This window comes from Lonchura striata, chromosome 21 (genome assembly GCF_050655825.1).
Source record: "Lonchura striata isolate lonStrDom1 chromosome 21, ASM5065582v1, whole genome shotgun sequence".
NCBI classification, from domain to species: Eukaryota; Metazoa; Chordata; class Aves; order Passeriformes; family Estrildidae; genus Lonchura; species Lonchura striata.
Genome location: NC_140723.1, coordinates 5770162 through 5786256, shown reverse-complemented (window position 1 = coordinate 5786256; position 16095 = coordinate 5770162). Strand labels below are relative to the sequence as shown.

The 16095-nt window shown below is 47.9% G+C and overlaps 1 protein-coding gene and 1 long non-coding RNA gene across 3 annotated transcripts in view; one reads left to right on the top strand and one right to left on the bottom strand.

Moving 5' to 3' along the window:
- Positions 1 to 16095, top strand: part of KAZN (kazrin, periplakin interacting protein) — a 213911-nt gene that overhangs the window by 111520 nt on the left and 86296 nt on the right. The window contains exons 1-2 of one of the 2 annotated variants that reach the window (XM_085558920.1): positions 13899 to 14350; positions 14738 to 14915. In XM_085558920.1, coding sequence (XP_085415046.1) covers positions 14285 to 14350; positions 14738 to 14915 — 244 coding nt within the window. In that variant the 5' untranslated portion in view covers positions 13899 to 14284. Of the gene's footprint in view, positions 1 to 13898; positions 14351 to 14737; positions 14916 to 16095 lie in introns of those variants that run through there. The other variant, XM_021542041.4, reaches the window with a different exon arrangement.
- On the bottom strand, positions 9354 to 14853 carry LOC110476786 (uncharacterized). Its single transcript, XR_002466481.3, has 3 exons — positions 14700 to 14853; positions 11527 to 11659; positions 9354 to 10860 (listed from the first exon to the last, which is right to left on the bottom strand). It is a non-coding gene; the product is annotated as an uncharacterized LOC110476786 (long non-coding RNA).

The following is a 16095-nucleotide window of genomic DNA, read 5'->3' as shown; positions in this document are numbered from 1 at the left end:
TTGTTCAAAAATGAGTGGATGCCACACTTGGGGACAAGGTTTAGTAGTGGTTGCCACACTTGGGGACAAGGTTTAGCAGTGGATGTCACACCTGGGGACAAGGTTTAGTGGTGCTCAAGACTCTGCTGGGTCAGTGGTGGAACTGGAGGATCTCAGAGGGCTTTCCCAACCTAAATGCTTCCGTGGTGATTATTAGTTGCTGAATTCCTCCAGTGGAGCTGGGAACACATCACAGCAGAGCCATGGGTCAGGCACTGCGTGTGAAGGTCTTGTCTCTCCCTTGACCAGCAGTGGCTGCCAAAATGCAATTCCCATTTGAAATTTAGATGGTGGGGGTTTTCGTCCCCCTGCGCCTTTCTTCATAATTATTTTATCACTCATTAGCTTTACCTAAAATCCCCTTTTGAACTGAACCCCTCCTCCACTGATCATCCACACAATTTAGTGGCACTCAAGCGAACAGAAAACCCGAGAAGGAAAACAATCCCAAACTGGCTGAATAGCCAGTTCCTGCTGAATCCAGTGAGATTTGGGTATCTGATTCACTCAGACTCCTCCTCCTCTCTGCAAATCCCAGCCTGGCTGTTCCTGTAAGCCTGTCCCATGCCAGCCTGAGCCAACTTGGCAGGCACTGGGCTCAGCAGAATAAATTATCCTGGTTTGTCAGCTCCTTCCCCCCTCTCCTTGCAGGGATTCGCCATTCCTGGGGAGAGGAGGGTGTAACCACGGTGGGGATCGTGCCATAATACCCACAGCAAACATTTGGAATCAATAATCAATCGTCCCACCAAGCCAGGCCCTGTTGGCTTTGCCTTCTCTCTCCATTTACTGGCCCTTGGTACCCCCAAAGATCTTCCTTTACAAAATAAAAAAATATGTTTAAAAAATTAATTTTAAAAAATTAAGCTGACAGTGTAATAATAATTAGAATATTATCAAAATAAGAGTATTTATATATATTTTTTAAATGGGGTCATATTCATTTACCTCCCTTTTTTTTGGAGCTGTGTTAGATCCTCAGGCCCCAGCTGAGCCAAGCACTGCAGTGCCTATTTCAGTGCATCCCTAAGGGCACCTGCCTGCAGTGAGCTTCCAGGTAGGATCACAGGTAATGAGGCAGAGGTGAGAAACATCCCCTGGTACATCAGGATCGAAGTACAACCCCATGGGAGAAGGGAATTGCTTCCAAGAAAATGGTTTCGTAGTCATGCCTGGTGACCAGCACGGTGGTTGATCTGTCTGGGGGCCCCTGAGGGTTTAATGCCAGGGTTTGTAAGGATGGATTCAGGTTGGATGGGAGGCAGCTTCCCCAAATCCAGCATAATTGGGGCTTTAATCTGCTCACGAGATTCCTGAGCTGGATACAGACATTATCTTCTCCTTTGGATGAGGGATGGTACAAAAAGGAAAAGGAGGAAAAAAGAGGCACATGATGTGAATTTATTTGCATCTTCCAACAATAATCCAGTCATTCTACTCGGGTAATGCCTGTCCTTCTTAATGCCCCTTTATGCAATTCTTTTTTCATGGTGCCCAAAAATTCGTTTGTTTGTTTATTTATTTACAATTTTCTTTCACTGGGGTGGAAAATGAAGGGCAGAAAATGCCATTCCATTTTTTTTTAAGCAATTTTATAGTGATTTATTTCATAAGCAGTGACTTGGCTGGGGGTGGTCTGAGCCCTCGGGAATTGGGAAAATTCCATGTCCTGAAGTCCCAGCTCTGCTGCTACAGAGATCCATCAGAGCAAGTCCCAACAGCTCCAAAGCAATTTCATCTCCCACAGCAAGAAGTGACAGTTGTTGGGGTGGTCACTTCCATCCCACCTTTATACCAGCCAAGACACCAGCTCCATCCTCAAATGCCCTCAAATCCCAGGCAGAAAACTGCATGTAACATTTTGCCTCTTTTGCATAAATTTCATCTGGAAAAGGCAGAATTGTGAGGATTTTGGAACGGGTGCCTTATTTCAGCTTCGCTTGCTAGAAACTATCCTGTTGCTCCGAGTAATTACACAATAAATTTGTGAGAGGGATATAAAGCTGTAAAAGCAGTGGTAATGGTTTGCAATTTAATAGCTGAATTGTAAATGAATTTTCCTATAGCAGCTTTAATGCAGCGGGCTGCTACAATTAAGAGAACATTCTTTGGGGTGCCTTTAATTTTTTGTTGTTGTTGTGAAGTTCAGTGCCATTAATTCCCTGGTTTAAAGAAATCAAATCGTTAACCACTTCAAAACATAAAAGCCAGCTTTGACTTCCTCTGCAGCCAACACAATTATGTCTTGGAAAAGGTGTTTTTACCCCATTTGTCTCTTGCATTTTCTTATAGTAGTGAGCGTGGGGTTGCATCATGTATTGAGTTTATGCCCTTCATCCTCTTTTCATCATCACCCATCCTGCTCCTGGGACATGTGACACCTTCTGCCATCAGGGTGGAAAGATTTGGTCATGCAGGGAGACCCTGCTCACAGCATTTAGCATCTCTTCTTCATTTATTATTTGATAAAGGATTATTTAAATGGGGTATGTGTGTGTTGCAGTGCTCTGTGTGCCCCCCTCCTCCAGCCTTGGGGCTCTCTGGGCACAGGGGGTCTCTATTTTGTGCAGCAATGGAGCCCTCTTATCCTCCCATCCAGAGTTCCCATTCTTTCCTCTTTTCCTTTTCCAACCCTCTGGATTTCAAATGTCATTCCCAAGCAGCTCAAGCTTTTGGAAATAATCATCCTGGGGTAGTGCTGCCCCTTCCCACAGCAGTGCCAGCAGAAGCTCAGTTTGCCTCATCAAGCTCCTCTTCTTCTCCCTAATTGCATCCTTCCACTTCCATCCAGCATCCCCTGGTGGCCTGTGTTTGAAGGAAATGCCATGAAATTCGGTGTCTCATCTTGGAAGCATCTTTGAGGCAGCTGAAATTGTGGCTAATTAGTGATGGTGTGTGATTTTGTCCCCAATGCCACCTGCTGAGGAGCAGGAAACTGGTGCACAGGGTGTGTCCCCAATGCAAACTGACACAGGCAACCCTCACCTGACTCTGGGGGTGATAATTAAACTTCACAGTCCTGTGTGAGAAGCTGATGGACACCTGAACCTGCTCCGAGGGGTGACTCCAAATCCCCCCCCGCCCACCACTGAATCCATGTGTTAAAACAGTGCAAGTCCTAATGCAATTTTCTCTCCTGTGCATCCTCATTGTCATGACTTGAGCCTCAATTTCAGGGTCTTTTCCATTTCCCAGCCCTTAATAGTTGGCTCTTTTTGCTACAGTCCGTGGTACAATGTGTAAATTCCTGCCCCACTCCCAGCAGGGGTTTGACCTTGAAGTTATTCCTCCAAAACCATAAAAAATCTGCTCCCTCTTTGTGTTCCAGGCTGAGAAAGATGATTTAGTGAGGATTGGTCTGGAAGTGTGACCAGTCAGTGCTGGATCAAGCAGGGGCAGCCTGGCCTTGCTGTGGGGCACAGATTTGTGGGGTGCTAAGTGACGGAGCAGAACAGAGTCTCCCTATTGCAGAAAGTGCTGCCAAACTCTTCCAAAAAACCCCGGAGGTATTTTTGGGTGAGCTGGGAGCAGCAGTGCAGCCACAGAGGGCTGGGAAGGTGTTAAGTGGGGAGCACGGATGGGATTCCTGCTCAGGGCCATGGAATCTGCTGGGGGAGGCAGCAGCCGTGGGTGCAGCTTCTGGAGCATTTCGAGATGCAAAAGGGAAGGAAGGAATGAAGGATCCTTTGTAAATCCTACAGGCACTGCTGGAATCCAAGCTGGGAGCGAGGGATGGAGTCTGTGCCAGAGGACTGCAGGCAGTGAAAAAGCTTAAAATGATGTTCCTGATGAGCTTTAATTCCTGCCTGCATTTCAAGCACCCTCTGTGAGCACACCAGAGCACACACTGGTGCCGTTCAGTGCATCCACTCGACATGCTAAGAAAAATTAAGAGCAACTTGTTTGATTTTGCACCCAATACTCGCTGTTGATCTTGAAATTTGCCACCTGCCACATCAGCCAGCCTGGTGAAACCTGTCCCACCTGTGTGTTTGCTGGGGGTGGAGGTAATTCCTGTAGCCTGGGATAGTGTTTGAACATCACCCAGCAGAGGAGCATCGCAGACTTTTATCTAGCAAGTGCTTCAACAATATAAATATTTAAGTACAATAAACAATTATGATCAAGTTTCTTGGGTGACTGCACACAGCAAGTGAATTTTAAATTCATTTCCCATGGGTATTGAGTCTTCACATTCACTTTCTGTGGATGTTCATGCTAATAAAACTTCATTGCACAGAAAGAGAACACAAGAGGGATGCAAATATGACAAGGGCAAATTTGCTTAAGAGTTCAAATGAATATTCACCAACTTTTTATTATTTTTAAGTATTCATTCCTATTTGCTATAAAAAGATTTTTTATCTTTACTCTCTAAGCTCAGTGAAGCGTGTTTGAGGTATAATATGTATTTTCTTGTACTAATGGAAAATTTTGTTACCAGCAAGCACAGAGTGCATTTAAAATGTCCTTTATCTTCAGGAAATGTCACTACTGAACCCACGTGAGTTACCACCGTCCTGATTTGCATCTGTATTTCAACACATCTTGCACCCTAAGGCTGGGATCTCCCTGGTTTAGCCCTCCTTTAAGGCTGCAGATCTCAGATCCAGATCCTGACACCATTATTTTCCTCTGATTTTCCCTGCTAAACTTTCATCTCACGCTGCCCTCAGCTATGAGGATGCTGGAGATGTTTTTCCTTCACACAAACTGAGATCCCCTTTGGAAGGACTTGGGGGTCACTGTGGCTCCATTTTGCCTGAGGCAGAGGGAGCACAGTTTTGACATCTTCATTTGATTTCTGTCCTGGAATTGAAAGAGATGCAAATTAGTAATAATGAATATTTTCATTAAAAGTGTCTAGACAGTACATCTGAGAACATGATAATGATACTTCTGCTTTATATAAAAAAGTCTGAAGTAGACCCAGGATGATTTTTTTTTTTTTTTGTCAGAAAAGATAACATTTTTTTTTTTTAAATGTAATTTAGTGTAAGTGAAATTAGGGTAATTGCTAATTATGTAACTGCAAACGAGGCAGATCTTTATCTTGAGTCAAGCTGGTCTCGTGCAGATTATGAACCGTTACTTTCATGAGGTGGCATCAGAAGGCAAAAAATATCAGTGAAACAGTCCTAAGTAATGGCTCGTGTTTCTCAGGAGCTTTTGGGGTGTGAGGTATGAGGGATGGAGCATCACCCCCTCTCATTGCATGGGTTTCATGGCAGAATGGTTTGGGCTAAAAGGGACCTTAAACCCATCCCACCCCACACCTCCCACTGTCCCAGGCTGCTCCAAGCCTGGCCTTGGGCACTGCCAGGATCCAGGGGCACCACAGCTGCTCTGGGCACCTGTGCCAGGGCATCACCACCTCACAGCCAGAATTTCTCCCTAATTAATACCATCCAGATAGATAGATAGGTATCTTTTCCCCTTTCCCATTTGTCTTCTGCTGTGTCAGAGCAAGCTGCCACCTCCAGCCCTGCATTCCCCACACCTCAGCTCACATCTCCAGCAGGTTTGAGGCCCCAGGCTCATTGTCCCCCCCTGGGCCTCCAACGGTGTGACAAACTGCACTTACCACCCAACAAAACTTCATCCCAGGCTGTTCAATGGGAACAAGTTTTATTTTCCATATGTACTGGAAGGAAGTTAATAATACAAAACCCACCCTGGAGTCAAGTACTGCAAAATGAAGTCAGGAACCTTTTAGGATAAACATATTATCCTCACACAAGCTGCAGTACGTGGGTATTGGAAAAATTAAATGCACTTGAATAGCTTTGCAGATATATTTCTGTCTCCATAAAACCTACTGACAGTGAGCAAACACAAGAGCTTGGCAGTTGTCCTGCTTGGTTTAATTGCCTTTGGTGGATTTTATATCCATCACCTTCTTAAAATCCCTATGTTAACAATCCTGGCAGCTTCTTGTCCTGAAGACTTTGGGGTGATGGAGATGCTCGTACCTACAGAACCTCCTGCACCCACTGGAGGATACTCCCAACATGCTTAGATTTCTCTAAGGAATCCCTCCAGCTGTGCTTTTAAAAAATTATTATTAATTTAGCCTTTTGGGGGAGGGTGAGGGGGGCATTACATATCTGCCCTGGCTTTCTCTGAGACCTCTCAGAGTGATCCCTCTCTCCACCCTTCCCTGTGAGGGTGGTGGGGCCCTGGCACAGGTGCCCAGAGCAGCTGTGGATGCCCCTGGATCCCTGGAAAAGTCCAAGGCCAGGCTGGATGGGGCTTGGAGCAACCTGGGATAGTGGAAGATGGTCATGGCAGGGGGTGGGTGGAACAAGATGAGCTTTAAGATCCCCTTAAAGGATTTTAGTCCCTCCAGTTCCAGCCACTCTATGATCCCATGATAAGAAAATCAACTTTCCCTGCCTGCCTCTTGCTCCCCCAAGCTATCACTTGAGGGCAACTCCCTGTTCTCTGGAGAAAACTTGCCCATTTTCATACAAAGCTATTGTTATAAATGATATTAATAAGCCTCACCTGCATTAGCAGAATAAGCCTTCTCTCTTAGAGGACGGAGCTCCTCCTGGCATTCCAGCTGGAGACCAGCTGCAGAGAGCTGGGTGTGGCTGTGGCAGCTCGGGGCTGACCAGCCTTACCTACAACTTCTCCCCAAAGTGGAGGAAGGATCAGGGAGCTGTGGCAGCCTGGATTCCCCCAGCCACGGCTGGGGAGGGATGCTGCAGGCTGGGGTGGGAGCCTGGCTGCATGGCTCTTCCCTGGGGCAAACAGCAGAAAATGCAGGAGTAACGGGAGCTAGCTGAGATTATTTTAACTGTCAGACATCAGAAGCCCAAATGAGTTGACAGCAGCTCAATTTGATCCCTGCCATGAACTGACTTAGAACCCAAATTTTTCAGAGGCTGATAATCACCTCAGAATTGATTTTGTACCAAGATACTTTATCACATTCTTGTATCTGGTGTGGTTTGGTGGGGTTTTTTTAGAAGTAATCTATGTCAAAGTTAAACAGACTTTATTAGAAAACACATGTTCCCTGCACTTCTCTGGTTGGGTGTTCCTTTAGGGTAAATCATGGCGAGATGAAGGAATTGCTCCTGATTTCACTGGAAATCCTCACTCTGTTTCAAGGGTTGCAGTGCCCTCTCCTAGTGGACCTTGGTCACACCCTGTCCCAGCCCATCTGCTCCTCAGTTTCCCCATCCTCTGAAATGACACCTGCAGTATCCTCCTACCTAACCCAAGGAAAAGAACACTTGTATGTTCTTTTATAATTAAATTATTTTATTATTTTATTTTATTAAATTATCTGATGTAGGGGGATTTCTCTCACCCCTGGAAAAGTGCTATTTTTCTCAGGGTAGCCAACCTGTGGTACAAACCCTTAAAGAAATGGACATCAGTACATTCCAAGCCCCAAATTCACAGGATGGAGGGATCCATACTGCCACCTTAAAACATGACTGCAATTAAAGTAATATGTATGTGTAGAAATATAATGCCAAATTTTCAGCTGCCTTCTCAATGCTGAAACTTTATCTAGGTGTATTTTTAGGTCTTTCACAGGTTAGTGGGAAATGTAATTATAGGTTTGCATGCAGTACAGGATTAGTCCACCCTGCTGGTAGCATCTTGGCTAAAACCAGGGGAAATGGAGGAGGGGGCAGGGGGAGGGGAAGGTTGTTTTTATTGTTCCACACTCCCAGCACATTCTGTTGTTGTGCAAGAGACTGGTTTGGCAGCGGGGTGATCCCCAAACCAGGCGTGACCCGGGGTTGGTGCCGCTGACAGAACAAGGGAAGGTGATGGCACTTAGAGCAGAACGTGTGTTCTTTCACCTAAAAGAAAAGGGAAGGACTAAATTAAGTTTCACTCTTGTCTGGACTGGGATGTTTTGTCCCTGAAATGCCCGTGGGAATTTTGTGGATGATCGTGTGCTCCCTGCCTGCTGGGTGCCAGTGGGGGACAGTGTGCTGCGCATGTTAAAATCTCTCTCTATTACAATCTGGAGTTCTCCATTTCTGAATTATTTTAGGATTATTTTAGAGGGCTGAACCACCCTTAAGATCTTGTCTTTCAGTTATTTGACAAATATTGTAATTAAAAAAAAAATCACATTTCTCTGATGCTTCACCTGACCCTTCCCACGTGTTCTGCCCTGTGGCCCCTGTTCCCAGTTTTGTTTTCTGGGAAAGGAGCAAAGGGCTGCTCTTCCACTGGTTCTGCCCGTGGTGTTTATTGCCACAGTTGGAACAGATGAGTACAAATATTTGTTTCTGCCTCCTGCTCAAATTAGGACAGTGTTTTTTACCCGTAATCCATCAGGGTAAAGCATTCGAAGGGTCGTGAAAATGCAAAGGTGCCTGAGTCTCACCGTGCCTCTGCTAATGTCAAATCTTCATCGGAATTGACTTCCCAGGACAAAGGAGCTGTCAGATGAATGCTGATGCTCCATTAATGACAGGGTAGGGTGACCCACCCCGGCGTGTCATCATTGTTGCTGAGGGAAACACGGAGACAAACCCGTAATCACCTTTCCTGCATCTCTCCCACTAACACCTAATTTAAGTATATCTTTTTCTGCTGATTGATCACAGGATTTTTTTTTTTTATGGCACATATTATCCTGCTATCTGAGTGCTTCACATTCTCCCTATTCCTTGACGTTTTCACATGATCCTGGTCCCAGCAGAGCAGGAGGTAAATTTGGGCTGCAAATGTCTCCACGGAGTCCCCATTGTCACCTTCCCAAGAGGACAGGGATGTCTTGGGGGATCACCAGGACCTGATCTCCCAAATCACGCTGGCAGTTCTGAAAAAGCCCAACCAAAGCTCCCTAATTTGTGATGGGGAAAGGAGGGGGAAATGGCATTTCATACATACCTCACCTGAAACGACAGGACAAGGGGGAATGGCTTCCCACTGACAGAGGGCAGGGTTAGACTGGATATGAGGAAGAAATTCTTGGCTTAGGTGAGGGTGGGCAGGCCCTGGCACAGAGGATCTGTGGCTGCCCCATCCCTGGAAGTGTCCAGGGCCAGGCTGGAGAGGGCTTGGAACAACCTAGGAGAGTGGAAGGTGTCCCTGCCCATAGCAGGGGGTGGAACAAGATGGTCCTTAGGGTCTCTTCCATCTCAAAGCATTCATTGACTCTGAAACTGCTCCTGGGTGGGGATTTCTGGAGTGGAGACCACCATAAATCAGAGGTATTTTGCAGGAAAGCAAAGTGATCACAGCACATCATCACTACTGTCCCTATGTGCCATGAAAGGGAGCACTTCACACATAGTTTGCAGTGGAGAACATGTTAAAATAGGAGGGTGAACCAGAGTTAATTTTTTATCAAGGTTCATAGATCGACTGGTGAGGCGAGAGTGGGGTCATCTTGGAAATGGCTGCAGCACATCAGCCTTGCTTGAATGTGTGAGTTTTAATGGCTTAATCCACCCCTCAGTTGCAGGGACCAACCCCAGGCAGGTGGGAGATGCACAACAGTTTATCTCACTCATCATCAAGGAGACAACACCCCAAACTTGCACTGAGCCCAAAAGGTTTTATGTTTAGCAGACTCCCTGAACCTCCTGGGTAATCTGTCTTGGATGAGAAAGCAGAACCCAAAAACATGTTCAAAGTTTTGGGTGCGTTGCAGCGAGAGCTCATCATTGAGGCTGATACCTGCTCAAGCAGAGCTGGCTGCTGAAGTCTTCCCAATAAACATTTAAACACAGGCTGAGCACACACAGATTCATGGCCTGCTGTAATTCATTAAACAAATGTTGGGTTTAATAGCCCCGTGTCCAAAGCTGGTGCCATGGATGCGCTCAGCTGTGAAATATGCTGGGGAAGTCATTCGTTTGCAAAGGGGTCTAGAAATCTGCTTTCTATTAACACAAAATGGGTTTACTGCAGAAAAATCTCTGGGATCACATTTTTCTCTCAATTATCCCTTCTCAGTGGGATTCCTTGAGGTTTGTGCCGGGTAACTGAGATGTGTCTAAGCTGGGGGGTTTGGAGCTGGGGTTTGTTTTGATCCATTAAGCTTGTATCTCGCCACAGTGATGTAATTCCCCCAGTCTGAGACACTTTATAAACATTAATGGGTTTGTTTTCATGCTCTCGAGGGATGTGCAGCACAGGAAGGTCGCCAAGACCATTTTACCCACACAGAAAGAGAGATGGGGAAATGTGGTGAGGCAGCATCACGGAGAGAAACAGAATATTCACTCAGATTTTTAACCTGTCCAGCCTTAACTCTGTTTAATTCAGTTTGAATAACTTGTAAGTTAGTAACTTATTATTATTCTTACTGCTGTAAGAACTTTCTACCTTACAGGTTCTTACAGCAGTACCACATCAGCAAGGTTTGCATAAAGATGCTGCTGAATATCCCAGCTGAGGAAGGAAAGAGTTGGTGCTCTGTATTTTATGAGTGAGAGGGGGGTAAAATGTGCTTGCCACAGTAAAATGCAGTAATAAATACACCTTTGCAGAGGGGAAAAACCAGTAGATATTAACAACTGCTGTAGCTTTAGTCAAGATGTGCTGGAAGAGACTGTGGAATGTGGGCCGTGCTGTGCTTTTCCTGGGGATTGCTGATGAGGTTGCTGGTCTCTTGGACTGGATTTTCTTGGGGATAACAACCATACAGATGCCCCTGGTGATATTTGGAAGGGGCCAGTTGGAAGCTGACCCTACAGCATGCCAGGGCACAACAAAACTGAGGCACAGACCAAAAATCCCACTTTGGAGATCTTGCTCCCATCACAGAGGGTCCATTTCTGAGGATGCACTGGAAGAAGCTGGTGATACAGCTCTTGCAGCTGGGAATTGTTCCTGCAAACACAGATACATGGAGCAGATGAGAAATTAATGTAAATATACAGACAGAAGGCAATTTTTTTGGAGGAAGTGAGGCAGAGGCAGATAAAAAGCGATCAGCAGAATTTACATAAGCCTTCCCCATCACAGAGGTCATCATTCTGCAGGATGACACACGGAAATTCATTTTTATTAAATTCTGGATGATTATTTAATTGGAAAAAGAAGGATTTAATTGAATCAAGTCAAAGGGCCCTATTAGATTACATTCAACCTTAACACAGAAGGCTTTTTCCATTTAGTTAAACTGGTTCCTTTGCATACTGTACATATTAAACTATAAAAAGTGGTAATCTGAATAGCAAATTAAAGGGTTTGGAAGGCCTGAATGGTACTCATGTGCTTCTCAACTCTTTTTCATCTTCTAAATCTTCTCATATTCCCTTTACTGCACTCCTTAGGTTGTAACAAGAGCAAAGATGAAGGGTGGAACTCTCAAATCTTCCTCTATCCATGTTTTTTCCATTTACACACTCTTGAGGAATAGCCTGCCTGGAGGTGATGGCACTACCAGAACACATTGCCCAAAACTGAGGGTGTTTTCCAGATTTTCAAGGCTGCCCTTGCAGCACCTGAACAGATGCTGAGTGTAGTAAGGTTGAATGAAGATTTGTGACTTACTGGCATTGACTCAGGTTTCCCTTGTGTCCTTAGGAAATATTCCCAATCTCTTCATGCCTCATCTACATGGCCAGGGACTCCCATCCCTCTGGGACACAGATTCCTTGCAGAGCTGTCAACTTCCTGGTAAAAGCTGGAATAAAAAAAAAATTAAATTAAAAAAATCTTCAAAACATTTGTGGGAAATAATATGTTTCTAATTTTGGGTCTTTAATTAGCTTTTAATTTCAATTTCTTTCTTAATTTAAAACTAATAGAAGAGGGATGGAGGCACAATTAATTTTCTAAGGTTCCATTTCATCCCAATTTTGAGGTTTCCAGCAAAAGTTTGGCCTTCTCATTAGGAGCTGGCACAACCCAGTTGGGTTGGGAATGCCCCATGCATTTTCCTCTGGCTGATATTGCTGTGACACCCTGTGCTCCTTCCAGGCAGAAGCTCAGAGAAATCAAATTCTGCTCTGAGAGATCGAAATCAATTTTAATGGATCCAGCTGTTCCCCAGTAAGGATAGGAGCAGGCTTGGGAAAGGGGAAAATCTTCCAAGATACCTTCAGGGGATTTCAGGAAGGCTTGAAAGTAGTAAGGAAAGTTTTTAGAGTGAGGTTTTTAACTTACCCATGAAGCCACAGCCAACTTTAGGACACATTTTTTTTTTAAATAAGCATGTGCTAATGTAGAAATTCTCTTTGTCAGTAAATTTTAAAAATTCCAGTTCTGACAGTGCAGCAACTCGACCAGTCTATTATTAAAGTTAGATTGAGTAAGAAACATCATTTGGAATTTGCCTTAGCAGCTAAATGGGTTCTTGGAAGGTTCAAATCAGCTTTAATCTGATTTTTTTTTATGATAAAAAAAGATGTGCCGGTACTTTAAAGCCAAGTTCCTTTTTGCTGAAGCTTTATTTTTATTCAAGTGCAATGAGTAAGTTTTGCATATATGGTACTGGGATTGCACACTCAGGTTATCTGGTTACATACATAATTCTCCCATTTGCAAACACAGTTTGCAGCACATACTCATGCAAATTAGGTATGAAACTGGGCATTTATCTTGATTAGAATTCAGTTGCTTTATATACTTACAGAACTTCATGTCATTCAGGGATGGCTGTAAAGATGATGGGGAAAGAATTTCCAAAATTGCATTTATTCTCCCTGTGGGTTGTTTGTTGGCTCTCTGGGAATTCATTAAGGAAAACTGACCTTTCCACTGATATTCCAGCACCCAGGTTGGGCTGCAGACACTGCTGGAAACTCTGTCAGAAATAACTGTCCCTTGCAGAGCCACTGTACCATTTCATGGAATAAATGCTACATTTTCTCTGTTTTACAATATCCAGATGGATTGATCCAGATGGATGTAAGGACTAGATGCCACTTGGCAAGGACTCAGTCCTTTTGACTCTTGGAGAGCTACTTGTACCCAGGATCCAGATCAGACCTGAGGTTTTGGGGGATCCAGGCTGCTCTTGTTCAGCAGACTGATTCAGCAGATTTACCCCATTTCTGTCCCCAGAAGCTGCCTGGAGACTCTGCACACCAAACCCCCTGCTCCTCCCTGGCTCTGTGGGATGGTGAAGTGCTCCTGCTTTACCTCATGTCCATCCCTGCAGCTCTCAGGAACGGGAGCCCTTTTCTCTCCTTTTTCCTGCATTTTTAATCAGGGCTCTGCAGTGCCAGGGCTGCACAAGGACACCCTGAAGTTCAAAGAATTGCCCCAAATTCTCAGCTTGTTCAGCCAAAAGCCTGAATTTAGGCAAATATCAGAGGGTTTAGCAAATTATGCTGGGCTGTTTCTCCCCCTTTACTCACAATTTCCTCTGACTTCTCCCTTAGCAAGGGTCCTTGCTCACTGTCCTGGCTCATCTCTGTGCTTCCCACACCATTCCTGTTTCTGTGAGGCTCCCACCCCACTGCCATGGGGGCTCCTGCCCAGTTCCTAAATCCATTTGTGAACTTTTCCAGGTACAGGTGGCTCAGGTGACAACTTACTTAAAACAGGGCTGCCTGCAGATTTGGGATGCAGGGATGGAGTGGGGATGTACAGCCACGTGGGCCATGGTCTCCAAAGCATCCCTGTCCATGGGGCTTGGAGCAACCTGGTGTAGTGGAAGGTGTCCCTGCCTATGGCAGGGTGCCGGAATGAGACAATCTTTAAGGTCCTTTCCAACACAAATCACTCTGTGATTCTATAATTTCACTTCAGTGAGGATGAAGCCGTCTGCACGGCTGCCACGGGCAGGGTGGCAGCTCTGCAGGCTTGCTGCAGCCCTGGCAAACACACAAGTGGATCCCTCTGAGGGATGGATAAGGCACAGGGAAACATCCGCGCTCCCTCTAGCAGTCGCCAGCGAATGGATGATACCAATAATTCTCGATTTTTCACCCTGGGTTCGTGCCACGTGAACCGCCAGTGGAAGAGCTCCTGCACTAGTACTGCTGCAGTGGTGACAGCACTCAGGTGGCTCTTCCCCCCCGCCCCAAAATCCTTCCAGGGCGATTTTTGGAGCCCATTTTCCTCCACCTGCTGCAGGCAGCTGCTGAGCACGGCCACGCTCAGGGTGAACCTGAGCGCAGTTAGCAGAACGCTTCTTCACTAGTGGCATTGTGAGCTCACCGCGGGCACTGCAGCATCCCCGCAGCACCCCTCAACTTCCCGGGGGGCTGCTGGGGGGGGTCTCACTCTCGCACCGCAGGGTCCCCCCGCTCGGGAGGGACCGGGAGGGACCCGCCCCGCCGCAGCCGCGCACCCACCGCGGATGCCCTCGGCCGAGCTGCGATCGCCTCCGTCACGGCCCTGCCCGGGCTGCCGGGGGGGGCAACAGGTAGGGGGTACCCCCACCCCCGCACAGCCTGTTTCCCCTTGTACCCCCTCTTCACAGACCCCCCCCACGCTTTCCTTTGCAGAACCCCTCTTCCCTTTGCGCTGCCCCCCTCCCTCTGTCGCCCTTTGCAAAGCCCCCCTCCCTTTGCACAGATCCCCTTTCCGCCTCCCTCTCAGAGCCCCCCTCCCCTTTGTCCCCCCGGCAGAGCCCCCCTCGCACCCTCCCAGCCCCCTCCCCCGGCGCCGCCCCCTCGCACCGCCCACTCCCCTCTCGCTGCTCCCCTTCACCAGCCCCTGCCCCCTGCCCAGCACAGCCCCCTGCCCGCCCCCCCCGCCGCTCCCTCTCTCACCTCTCTCTCTCTCTCCTCCTCTTCCTCCCTCCCCCCAGGCCAAAATCCTGCACATGATGGACGACAACAAGCAGCTGGCGCTGCGCATCGACGGGGCGCTGCAGGCGGCGGGCCAGGAGGTGACGGCGCTGCGCGCCGAGCTGGCGGCCACCGGCCGGCGCCTGGCCGAGCTGGGCAGCGACCCGGCCATGGAGCACGGCCCGCACGGCGCGCAAGGTGGGTCCCGCCGCGGGCAGGGGGCGAGGGGGCGAGGGGCAGCCCGTGGGGGTCCCTCCCGGCCGCCGCCTCCGCTCGGTGTTATTGTCCATTGTTTGTTTTTGGGGGTGCCCGGCGCGTCCCGTCGGGCCGTGGTTGCGGGTTCCCGCCGGGTTCGGAGCACGGTGCTTCCCTGCTGCGGCTGCTGCCGGCGCCTCGCTCGGCTCCAGCGGCCCCGGCACGAGGAGGGATCCCCGACCCCCCAAATACTCACTGCCCCCCGCATCCTCCCGCCGCCGCCGCCACCCCCTCTGTTCCCATCCCCTCGCCGCACCCCGCCCCGAGTCCCCCTGGCCGGATCTCCCCGGTAATCCCGCGCCCTCAGCCGGTTTCGTAATTCGGTAGGAAAGCAGCCATGTTACCGCCGCGATCCGCGATCCGCGCCCGGCCCCGCCGGCCCCGCGCTCGGACCGGCCCCGGGCTGGGGCTGCGGGGCTCGGGCTGCGGGGCTCGGTCCGCGCACGGCGGCCGGAGCCAGCACCGGCACCCCGGCACGGCTGGGAGCAGGCTCGGACAGCCCCCGTGCCATGCGCGCACCCCCTCTGCCCCCCACGCCCCCGAAAAGTTCTCTCCGAGCCTCGGGGCCGAGCGTGGAAAAGGGGGTGCAGGGGAAGAGACTTTGTGTGGAGGTTAAGGAACTGAGCCCGGATCGCTCCTCTAGTACTCGTGGTGCTCCCGCCTGGCTGAAATTGTTTCCTGCTAATCAAAGTGTGTTGCCATCACTGATACGTTTTTATTTGAATGGTTTTGTATTTTAATGTTTGTATTTCCCAAATAATTACAGGCTTGCATGACAGTTTACCCCGAGCAGCCTTGATGTCAGAGCAGAAATAGTGCGAGCCCTCCCCTTTCCCGATAACTGAATTTACACCTGTGTGATAAAAACGTCAGGAGCTGTTATTTACTCATTACTTATTTACTGTATCTCTTGGTAGCGTGGTTCGGCGCTATTTTAAATAACAGTAACATTTTGGTGAAGCTTTTTAAAGGTAGCATAGCGTTTGGCGGGGCATGGTTGCTGCCGGCAGGATGTAATCACGGAATTACAGAATCACAGAACGCTTTGGGTTGTAAAGGATCATAAAGATCATCTTGTTTCAACCCCCCTGCCATGGCTGGAACTGATTGGATTGCGTTGCCG